Genomic DNA, 11,815 nt, shown 5'->3' with positions numbered 1-11,815 from the left:
TGTTGGCATTCATAGCTAGGGGATTTAAGGTTTGGAGCAGGGAGGGCTTACTGCAGTTGTACAGGGTCTTGGTGAGGCCTCACCTGGAATGTTATGTTCAGTTTTGTTCTCTTAATCTGAGTAAGGACATTCTTGCTATTGAGGGAGTGCAGCGAAGGTACACCAGACAGATTCCCAGGATGGTAGGACTAACATATGAGGAGAGACTGGATCGACTGGGCCTGTATTCACTGGAGTTTAGAAGAATGAGAGGGGATCTCATCGAAACATATATAATTCTGACGGGACTGGACAGGTTAGATGAAGGAAGAATGTTCCCGATGTAGGGGAAGTCCAGAACCAGGGGTCCAGTCAAAGGATAAGAGGTTAGCCATTTAGGATCGAGATGAGGAGAAACTTCTTCACTCAGGGAGTTGTGAATCTGTGGAATTTTCTACCGCAGAGAGTTGTTGATGCCAGTTCATTAGATATATTCAAGAGATATGGTCCTTATGGCTAAAGGGATCAAGGGTGTATAGAGAGAAAGCAGGAAAGGGGTACTGAGGTGAAAGTTCAGCCATGATTTTATTGAATGGTGATGCAGGCTCGACGGGCCGAATGGCCTACTCCTGCACCTATTTTCTATGTTTCTATCTTTACCCCTACATAGACAGCGCAGCTGTTTCTGCCTCATATTCTGCCACATAGGATAATGAGGCCAAAACAAGGAAAGAGAAAATATCCAAGAAAGTCGGGTATGTACGCTTCATGTCTCTTACACTCGGGATGTCTAACCTCCCAATGTCCCATGGTTCAATGAGTGTTAGCATTCTAGAATATGGTGTCACAATAGGTCAATGTTGTTATGTATGGAGAAAGAGTCAGACTGAACACTGTGAGCTCAAAGTAAAGTGTGACCTTGGTCTTTCATTGCAGGTCTCCAGAGTGCCTCTCCAACCTGTAAGTCCTCCTTAAATACCTGTGTTCTCAAGGGATTATGGGATCCCTGGTACTCCAGGGGATGAGTCCTCTGGTGGCTCTACAGAGTATATGCAAGTTTACATATATAACAACACTCCTCCCCAAAGTGAACAGTGTAACAATTTACAAGGTGAGTCGATCTGGGGCACTTCTTGCCCTGGTTGATCATCTCGGAGTGAAAGCTGGTATTGGTGAATTAACTGTTGGGCCCTCGCTGGGCGGCTGTGCAGCTGGCCTTGCTGGGCTTCCTGGTCTGGTGGGTCCTGCTGGGCTGCTGTGTATGATGGGTTCTGCTTCGTGGCCAACCGTGGTGTCGGTTGCCACTGGTGTGTATGTTGGGGGGGGTCAAAAAAGGTCGGGTACAAAGTGGATTACTCAGGATAGTCCATGAATCTGAGTTTGATTTGGTCCAAATGTTTCCGGTGAATGAGTCCATTTGAAAGTTTGACCCGAAACACCCTGCTCCCCTCTTTGTCCACGACAGTGCCGAGAAGCCACTTGGGACCATGTCCATAATTCAATACAAACACAGGATCATTGATTTCAATCTCACGTGACACATTAGCGGTATCATGGTATGTACTTTATTGAAGCCGGCTGCTCTCTACCTGTTCATGTAGATCAGGGTGAACTAACGAGAGCCTTGTCTTAAGTGCTCTTTTCATGAGCAGTTCAGCAGTTGGGACCCCAGTGAGTGAATGGGGTCTCGTGCGATAGCGAAGCAGGATTCAGGATAGGCAAGTTTGCGGTGAGTCTTCCGTGACCCTCTTCAAGACCTGCTAGATGGTTTGCAGTGCTCTCTCTGCCTGATCATTGGACGTTAGATTAAATGGGGCAATGTGACATGTTGGATCCCGTTGCAGTTCATGAATTCTTTCAACTCAGCACTTGCAAAACATGGCCCATTGTCGCTCACCAGGACATCGGGTAGGCTGTGCGTGGCAAACATGGCCAACAGGCTTTGAGTAGTGGCAGCGGACGTGCTAGCCGACATTTTATCACATTCAATTCATTTGGAGTACGCATCTACAACCACAAGGAACATTTTACCCAAGAAGGGGCCTGCATAATTGACATGTACACTAGACCACGATTTGGAGGGCCAAGACCATAAACTTAGCGGCGCCTCCCTGGGTGCATTGCTTAACTGCGAGCATGTATTACATCTGTGCACGCAGGACTCTAAGACAGCATCGATACCGGGCCACCACACGTGGGATCTGGCTATCGCTTTCATCATTATGATGCCTGGATGGGTACTGTGGAGGTCACTGATGAAGGTGTCTCTGCCCTTCTCGGGAAACACTACTTGATTGCCCCACAGAAGGCAGTCTGCCTGTATAGACATTTCATCTGTGCGCCAGTGAGTGGAATGGCTTTATCTCTTCCTGCATTTCCACTGGGACACTGGACCAGCTCCCGTGAAGCATACAGTTTTTGACTAGGGACAATAAGGTGTCCTGGCTTGTCCAGGTTTTGATCTGCCGGGCAGTGGCGGATGATTGCTCACTCTCAAATGCTTCCATAACCATGACTAAATCTGCAGGCTGCCCCATTTCCACCCCATGGTGGGCAATGGCAGCCTACTGAGAGCATCGGTGCAGTTTTCTGTGCCTGGCCTGTGGCGGATGGCATAATTGTATACGGACAAAGTGAGCGCCCATCTCTGGATGCGGGCCGATGCATTAGTATTTATCCCCTTACTCTTGGAAAACAGGGATATAAGAGACTTATGGTCAGTTTCCAATTCGAGTTTAAGCCCAAACAGATATTGATGCATTTCTTTACCCCATAGGCACACGCTAACGCTTCTTTTTCAATCATGCTATAGACTCTCTCAGCCTTAGACAGACTCCTGGATGCATAAGCAACCATTTGCAATTTCCCAAAATCATTAGCTTGTTGCAATACACACCCGACACCATATGACGACGTATCACATGGTAGTACCAAATGCTTACATGGATCATACCTCACAAGCAATTTGTTTGAGCATAACAATTTTCTTTACAAAGGCATTTTCTTGATTTTTGCCCCATGCCCATTCATCCCCTTTATGCAGTAAGACATGCAGTGGTTCTAACAGTGTGCTGAGACCTGGTAAGAAGTTACCAAAATAGTTCAGGAGTCCTAGAAACGACCGCAGCTCTGTCACGTTCTGTGGCCTCGGTGCATTCTCGATTGCCTCCATCTTCGAATCGGTTGACCTGATGCCCACAGCGATCCTCCTCCCCAGGAACTCCACTTCAGGGGCCAGGAAAGCGCACTTCGAGCATTTTAACCTGAGCCCCACGCTGTTGAGTCGACTACGAACCTCCTCCAGGTTCTGCAGATGCTCGCCTGTGTCCCGACCTGTAACCAAAATATTGTCCTGGAAGACCACGGCGCGTGGGTCCGACTTGCGTAAGCTTTCCATGTTTCTCTGGAATATCGCCGCCGTTCATTGAATTCCACACGGGCATCTGTTCTACATGAAAAGACCTTTGTGCATGTTGATGCAGGTGAGGCCCTTCGATGATTCCTCCAGTTCCTGCGTTATGTAGGCTGAACTCAAATCCAGCTTCGTGAACATCTTTCCTCCCGCCAGCGTTGCAAAGAGGTCATTGACCTTTGGTAGTGGGTATCGGTCCTGCAGGGATACACGATTGATAGTTGCTTTGTAATTGCCACAGATTCTAACGGTGCCGTCTCCCTTGATAACTGGGACAATAGGACTGGCCCATTCGTTGAAGTCGATCGGTGAAATGATGCCCTCTCTTTGCAACCGGTCTAGCTCAAACTCGACCCTTCCTCTCATCATATACAGTACTGCTCTCGCCTTGTAATGGATGGGTCGCGCCCCGGAATTAGGTGGATCTGCACTTTTGCTCCTTGGAATTTCCCGATGCCTGGTTCGAAAAACGAAGGGAGCTTATTTAAGACCTGAGCACACGAAGTGTCATCAGCGGACGATAGCGCTCGGATGGCGTCCCAGTTCCAGCGTATCTTTCCCAGCCAGCTCCTGCCGAGCAGCATGTGACCATCACCTGGTACCACTCAGAGTGGTAGCTTGTGCACCGCTCCATTGTAGGAGACCTTTATGGTAGCATTGCCGATTACGGGAATCAGTTCCTTTTTGTAACTTTTAGTTTCGTGTGAATGGGACTTAAGACTAACCTTGAGGCCTTGCTGCACCACAATTTTTTGAAAGTCTTTTTGCCCATGATGGACTGGCTCACGCCCGTATCCAGCTCCACTGACACTCCATTTAGTTCAACATTCCGCATTATCAGGGGACATGTAGTGGTGAATGTGTGCACCCCATGTACCTCTGCCTCCTCGGTCTGAGGCTCTGGTTCGTCGTGATCCGCCATGGATCTGTCCTCCTCTGCAACATGGTGGTTTGCAGGATTAACAGGATTTGCAGCTCACCTGCACATATGTTGGAGGTGTCCCATTGTTACACTGCTCTTGCAAACGTACCGTTTGAAGCGGCATGAATGGAAACGATGATCACCCCCGCAACGCCATTAAGTTGTCAATGGCCTTGCATTCATCACCCTTGGTGGTGGACTCTGAGACATCTGCGGACGTGCAGCTGCAGGCGTATGTGACCTGCCCTGTACGTTGTGATTTGAAAACAACATCACTTTGTTCACAGTAGTTGTAGCAGCACTTGTGTGCTGAGAGATTTGCTTAGTATTGTCAATGGTGGCAATGAACGCCTGGGCTATCGCTCTGGCCTTACTCAAGGTTGAGGTCTCTATTGTCAAAGGTTTGTGAAGTATGGTTTCGTGGCCAAAGTCTTTGAGCATGTGCTCCAAAAGTCCTTCAAATGCGCAATGTCCTGCAAGGCGTCTTAGCTCGGCGACATAACTCGCCACTTTCTGGTCTTCAGACCTTTTGTAGGTGTCAAACCAGTACCTCGCCATCAGAACGCTTTCATTGGGTCCAACTGCTCCCGGACCAGTGTGCACAAATCATCGTATGATTTCTCCGTGGGTTTCGCTAGAGTAAGCAGGTTTTCCTGAGGCCATACGTTGGTGCCCCACAGACGGTGAGGAGAATCGCCCTTCGTTTGGCAGCGTTCTCTTCTCTATCCAGCTCTTTGGCTGTGAAATATTGGTCATGTCACTCCACAAAGACATCACGATCATCTCCCTCCGAAAATATCTCCAGGATGTCCCCTGTTCTCTGCCTCTTTGGGTTCGCTATCTGTAGCTCGTCGCCAGTTGTTTTGCATTGCGAAAGAATCAGACTGAACACTGTGAGTTCAAAGTAAAGTGTGTGTGACCTGAGTCTTTTATTGCAGGTCTCCAGAGTGCCTCTCCAATCTGTGAGGCCTCCTTAAATACCTGTGCTCCCAAGGGATTATGGGATCCCTTGGGACTCCAGAGGATGTGCTGTCTGGTGGCTGTACAGAATATATACAAGTTTACATATATAACAAATGTCTTGCACTATTCTGTAACATTTCTAGAGTGCGGTCAGCTCAGGATTAGAACTGCCCTAAAAATGTTGTTAAATTGACTTAATAAAGTGTTACCAACACGAATCAGGCACTTAAAAAAAAACTTCCTGCCACAAACCGCTGGAGTGGAGCTACATTACAGGACAAACAGGAATCTGTTCCACCTCCGCCGCCTCCAGACCAGATCCAAGGTCGTCCCATCCTCCGTCACTGAATTACAGTACATAGACGATGCTTACATCTGTGCACCCTCGGAGGCTAAACTTCAAGCCATCATCAACACCTTCACCGAGGCATACGAGAGCATGGGCCTTAAACTAAACATCCGTAAGATAAAGGTCCTCGCCACACAGCACAGCCCCCCCAGTTATTAAAATCCATGACGAGGCCTTGGACAATGTGGACCATTTTCCATACATTGGGAGCCTACTGTCAACAAGGGCAGACATCGACAATGAGGTCCAACACCACCTTCAGTGCAGCCTTCGGTCACCTGAGGAAGAGAGTGTTTGAAGACCAGGACCTCAAACCTGACACCAAGCTCATGGTCTACAGAGCAGTAGTGATACCCGCCTCCTATATGGCTCAGAGACATGGACTATGTAGAGCAGGCACCTCAAAACACTGGAGAAGTACCACCAACATTGACTCCACAAGATCCTGCTAATCCATTGGCAGGATAGGCGCACCAACGTCAGTGTTCTCACTCAGGCCAACATCCCCTGCATCGAAGCATTGACCTCGCTGATCAGTTGGTTTTAAATTTTAAACTGAATCCAAATTGTCAAGGTGAGATTTGATCTGCAGTAGTTCCTCCTATAGTTACCTGGCTTCTTTCTCCATCTCTTCAGCCTGTCTTCCCCTTGCTGTGCAGCACTTGGCCCAAGTTGCTGCTGTTTGTATCAATCTTGTTTTATATTTCCCAGCCTCTATCTGCGCTCAGCTCTAACACGTGTTCTTGCCCGGACCCTACAGGCTTCAAAATGCTTCCAGTTTCAGTTGCAATCTTGGAAACCCCATAGGTCTCACTTGCTGATTTCTAGTCTCTCACTAGAATGTTGTTGCTCTGCGCCCCATAACCTCCTGAATACTTTCTTCATGGAGTCCCATTGGCCTAGAACAATATTGCACTAGATCCCAACTTCCAAAGCTGTCACTTATTGGTCTAATGAAGAGTTGGATAATAGAGACAAGTTTCTATCGGATAAACAATTGGAGACTTGCTCACAGTGTTTTGAGCTTCATCTGAGTTTTGTCCATACTGAAATTCAGAGGTTATTCTCAACTTGCCTGTAACACATGAACATAGGCGTGTCAGTCCATCTTTTCCTTACTTCTTCCTTCAATAGTGTTCCACCTTTGATGTGCTTTCTTAGCCTGTTGTTTCCTGTTGATCCCACAGTGTTCTGATCCGAGGAGGAACGGAAGATATCCATGGAGCCCCAGCACCATCCTTCCCTGACCAGATTTGAGGAAACATCAGTAACTCTCAGCTCAGAAATATTTACTGGACATCGTGTTCCAACAGAAAACATTCACCACTCTCCTCGCCTCTTTCCATTTGTGCTTTTCCCGTGGACAGTCAAACATCAAGAGAGATTAATCATTAGCAAACACAGGAAAAAACTGATATTCTCTTCACACCAGTGGGACAATGTCTACACAACCAACACTGCACACATTGTTTCTCTCTCTCTTCCCACAATCCTCCCAATCCCTTCAGCTTGACACAAACGTCCTGCCCTTTAACCTCTGCGGATAGACCAGATTACCACAGCACATGTAAAATACATGGAATGTACTGGTGTAAATAGGTGCCTCCTCAGATATTTAAGACATTAAAGAAAACACACTCAGTTAACCTTCATTTCAAGTTTGCATCAATCTAATAATTGGGGTGAGGCAAACCTAATATAAAGGGAACTGGATAGGTGTGCTGCTGTTGGAAAATGGCATTTAATGTGGGAAATGCAAGAGAATGAGACTAGGGTAGAGAAATCAACAGTGGGAATATAAACTTAATAGTTCTAGGCCACAAGCCACCAACACAGTAGATGCGTCTGGGGATCCCGGAAGCGGATAGCGTGGAGATTTTACACATGATTGAGATAGATATTGGCGGACTGGGTGACTGAGAACTTTTAGTATCAATGATCAGTCAGATGGACTCAGTGGGGAGCACTCTCATCTCACAGACAGCAAATTATGGGTTTGAGTCGCCACTCCAGAGAATTGAGCACAAAATCTCGGCTGATACTACAGTGCAGAAATGAGGGCATGTTGCACCGATGGAGATGCCATCTTTTGGATGAAATGTTGAACCGAGGCTTCGTCTGCCCTCTCAGGTGGACAGAAAAGATCCCATGGTCCCACGACACTATATCGAAGAAGAGCAGGGGGGTTATCCTGGCCAATATTTATTCCTCAACCAACATCACTGAAAACAGATTATGTGTTCATGATCACATTGCTATTTGTGGGACCTTGCTGTGTGCAAATTGGCTCTGCATTTCCTACAACAGTGACTGTGCTTCAAAAAGTACTTCATTGGCCTCAAAGCACTTTGGAACATCCTGAGATCATGAATGGCGCTATATAAATGCAAGGCTTTCTTTTTGGACTACAGTCTATCTCATTGTTACTGCAATTTCATGGTAACAAAACAAGAACTGAACATCCCACAGTCCCCTCCACATTCGAGCTCCTGTGTGTACAGGTGCTCACTAAACTTGGAAGTGATGGAGTATCTGAGCACTTGTGTTTGACACATTCATCACAAGCATTTTCCATTCACCGGACCCACTGTCGGTTGCTTTGCACACTCACTGATCTGTTTGGATGTTGCATCAAACCCGCAGATACCTGCAAATGACCAACACTCAGAACCATCCACAATTATTGAAAAGACGCTGACTTGCAAACAACAGAAGATGTCAAGGTGGCCATTAACTGGTCCAGGCAGAGCACGGTCGATGGGGTGTTCTCTCCCTCTGCCTGCCTCTCTTCTGCGGCTATGTCTGTGCCCGCATGTCCCTGGAGAGGGAAGATGCTGTGTCTGCTGGTATGCTGGAGGCTTTCTGTGACCAGTGGCCACCAGAGGGACTGGAGTGCAGTGTGGATAAAGGGAACAAAATTAAAATTTTGAAGGTTTTTATGTTAGTTTTCTCATAATTTGGAACTTATTGTTTATTCCCCCTTTATAAAGGGGACACTTATGGTTTAAATGTTTCCGATAGCTGATTTAATCATCCCAATTAGGGCAGTAGGCACAGCTGCGAGTCGGCATGGGCCTCTTCTGTGCTGTAAGCATTCTATGATTCTATGAATTGATTAGCTAAAGAGTAGAGGATTCAATTAAATCTTTGATTCTGGATATTTGAACTGTGTTTGAGAAAAGTTAGCACAATTGGGATCCTCAATGAGTTGTCAGCCAATGATGCTCATTCTTCAAAGATCTGACTGGCTCTGGGAGTCCATCCCCCTCCTCCCTTTATTTGATTGGTTCTCTGAGAGGCTGCAACTTCTGATTGGGTAATGAGGAATGTCACTCATTATCGAGGCTGCCTCGCTTGGATTATCCTTCAGTATAAATACAGGAGTTTGAGTTTAGTTGAAGTTTAGTTTTGTGTTTGATCAAAGTTACGATTTCTTTAAAAAAAAAAATCATCAAGATGGCTTCTCAAGTGCGTCAGAACTACCACCAGGACTGTGCGGATGCTGTCAACAAGCAGATCAACATGGAGCTCTATTCCTCCTATGTTTATCTCTCTATGGTGAGTTTTATATTTTAGACCACTTCACAATGGAGACTATGTATTGTGAATTTACTAAATTCTGTGCTATATCCAGCCCACCTATTCTGAGTATTTTGAGTCTTAATGACTTGCTTTCCTGGGTGCTTTTGAACTTTTTGAAGTTTATTTGGAATACATTCTGCACTCATTGCATGGAATTTAGAATTTGTGTCCTCCTTCTATATCACTCCATCGAGTTTCCGTACCTTGCCTTTTCAATGGGGGTTGTAATCTTAAAATTAGAGCTAGCCCGTTTAGATCGAAATCAAAGTATTATTTCCTGCAAGTGTGGTGGAAATCTGGAACACTTTCTGTCCCATCTCCCTCAAATTTAAAAAGACTTTGATACTAGGCTGTAGTTTTTGTTGGGTATGGGTATGAAAAAATTGTTTCCATGACAGTATATACCAGTTCAGTGAGATTTTGGACCCTTGAAATAAAGCAAAATATTGAGGTTGAAGTTATGTACTGTACACGACACTCAAATACTCTTTTGATCCCTCCGCAGTCCTTCTACTTTGACCGGGATGATGTTGCCCTGCGTCACTTTGCTGAGTTCTTCAAGGGGCAGTCGCATGAGGAACGTGAGCATGCTGAGAAACTGATGAAATTCCAGAATCGCCGTGGAGGACGGATCATCTTGGCGGACATCAAGGTTGGATTTGATAATGGAGTGGCCTTGTCTCTGGCTCCCTTTAGACTGATTGTTCCCAATACATGCTAAAGCAATTGGTTCCAATTTACATCGCAGGCCAAACTGGTCTTTGCGGTGATTATATTCCAACAAACCTCCTCCCACCTTGCTTTATCAGCATATCATTCGATTCGCTTCCACTTCAATATATCTGAGCTATTTGCCTCAGCAATATAACTGCAGAATTTGTGATAGCAAATAAAATTGCCATTAAGTTAACATGCAGGTTCATGGTAAAGTTGACTTTTAATTGCACCCTGAATTTCCTTCAATACATTACAATGTTTGTTTAATCCATTCTATGTTCAAGGTAGAATTTTCTTTCTTTTCAGAAACCAGAGCAGGATGAGTGGAGCAATGGTCTGGAGGCGATGCAGAGAGCTCTGCAGATGGAGAAGAATGTGAACCAGAGTTTGCTGGATCTGCACAAACTCTCTACTGGGAGCACTGACCCTCATGTAAGTTCTTAATGATTTAATGTTGTCTTTTGGGTAAGTTGGAGGTTGTGGAACCTAGCTGTGCTTGGGCCTAATTAAAAATCTCCATGCTCAATAGCTTTGTGCAAGTGTCTCATTGGCTTTTGTGTGGAAAGGGATGGGGAAGTTGGCTGACTGTTAAATGTGTCCCAGGATCTGTGCACCAATTGTGCAGTAAGTTTAATCTAATGATGCAGTAATTCCTTCAATTGCAATTGCACCACTTGACTATCCTCCAGTTCAAGAGGATTAAAATCCAAATTCCTGAAGGGGAAGCTGACATTCCTTGATATCTGCTACTGTCATAACTTGTTTCTGTGTTCTCCTTCAGTTGTGTGACTTCCTGGAGACCCACTACTTGGATGAACAAGTGAAGATGATCAAGAAGCTTGGCGATTACACCACCAACCTGAAGAGACTGGGAGCCCCTGAGAATGGCCTGGGAGAGTACCTGTTTGACAAGCACACCCTGGGGGAGAGTGACTGAGATCAAGCAATTGTGTACAGTATTTGTATAATTAAAAATATCGTGTAGGGAATGATAGCTTCTGACTTTGTACAACTAGCTGTGAGACCTGGGTGCTTGATGTGAAATGTAAATAAACTGTTCAACATTGGACTGGGTTTTATCTCCTTTTTGAGTGGATGAAAAATAAGCAATTAACTTGTTTTACATCAGACAAGGATTACACTTGATTTGTGCAATAGTGTTATGGGATTCAGTCCTATGCAATTTGTTTTTCATCTGGTGTAATGGTCATGTAAGTCGCATATTCAGACAACTGTTGCAAGGTCTAAAATGTTCATGGGTGTATTCAGACCATTAACAGCCACAGGAGATATTGACTGAGGGACAAAGCATGGTCAGATAGGTTTTAGGGTGTGTCTTAAATAGGTTTAGAGAGGGAACAGCAGTGCTTGGGACCTAGACAGTGGAATTTAAAAAAAAAATAATAAAAAAAAAAATACCTGTTCCCACTAGTGCGCATTCTCTCTGCCGTTACATAAATGACTACTCAATGCAACAAAATCCAAGTTGCTGTAACATGTTTATACTTGGAACATTTCTCAGTAAATCAGAGTTGTGCGAAGTTTTGTTTTATCAATGTGAATCTGGTTTGTGGCAGTCGTTTGAGAAACAACTCTGCTGGTGTTCTACCAGTAGTTGTATGAGGGGTATTATATGTAATTAGAAAATTAATGAATTTGTGGTCCAATGACAACTGTAATTTCTTTGGATTTGGACCCAACATTGGTTTGATGAGGGCATATTTTGCAATTTGTACTGAGCTCTGCTGTACCATTTGATGCAGGGTGGTATGGTGCAACTTTAATATGGTTCTCACCATTTTTGCTTGTGAATTGTGCAAATTCTTAGCAGACACAATTTCTTCTGGGAGGCCAAATGAAGAAAATAATCTTTGCAAACTGTCTATTTTCT

At 45.2% G+C, this 11,815-nt stretch overlaps 1 protein-coding gene across 1 annotated transcript; it reads left to right on the top strand.

Moving 5' to 3' along the window:
* Nucleotides 1–9,081: 9,081 nt before the first annotated feature.
* LOC139262659 (ferritin heavy chain, oocyte isoform-like) lies at nt 9,082–10,861 on the top strand. The gene is made up of 4 exons (XM_070877810.1): nt 9,082–9,183; nt 9,713–9,859; nt 10,231–10,356; nt 10,706–10,861. Exons 1-4 carry the CDS (start codon nt 9,082–9,084, stop codon nt 10,859–10,861), a joined length of 531 nt encoding a protein of 176 aa, XP_070733911.1.
* Nucleotides 10,862–11,815: the final 954 nt, after the last annotated feature.

Source organism: Pristiophorus japonicus, chromosome 4, assembly GCF_044704955.1.
Source record: "Pristiophorus japonicus isolate sPriJap1 chromosome 4, sPriJap1.hap1, whole genome shotgun sequence".
Lineage (NCBI taxonomy): Eukaryota > Metazoa > Chordata > Chondrichthyes > Pristiophoridae > Pristiophorus > Pristiophorus japonicus.
Note: the sequence above shows the minus strand (reverse complement) of the source record. Positions and strands in the feature narration are given on the sequence as shown.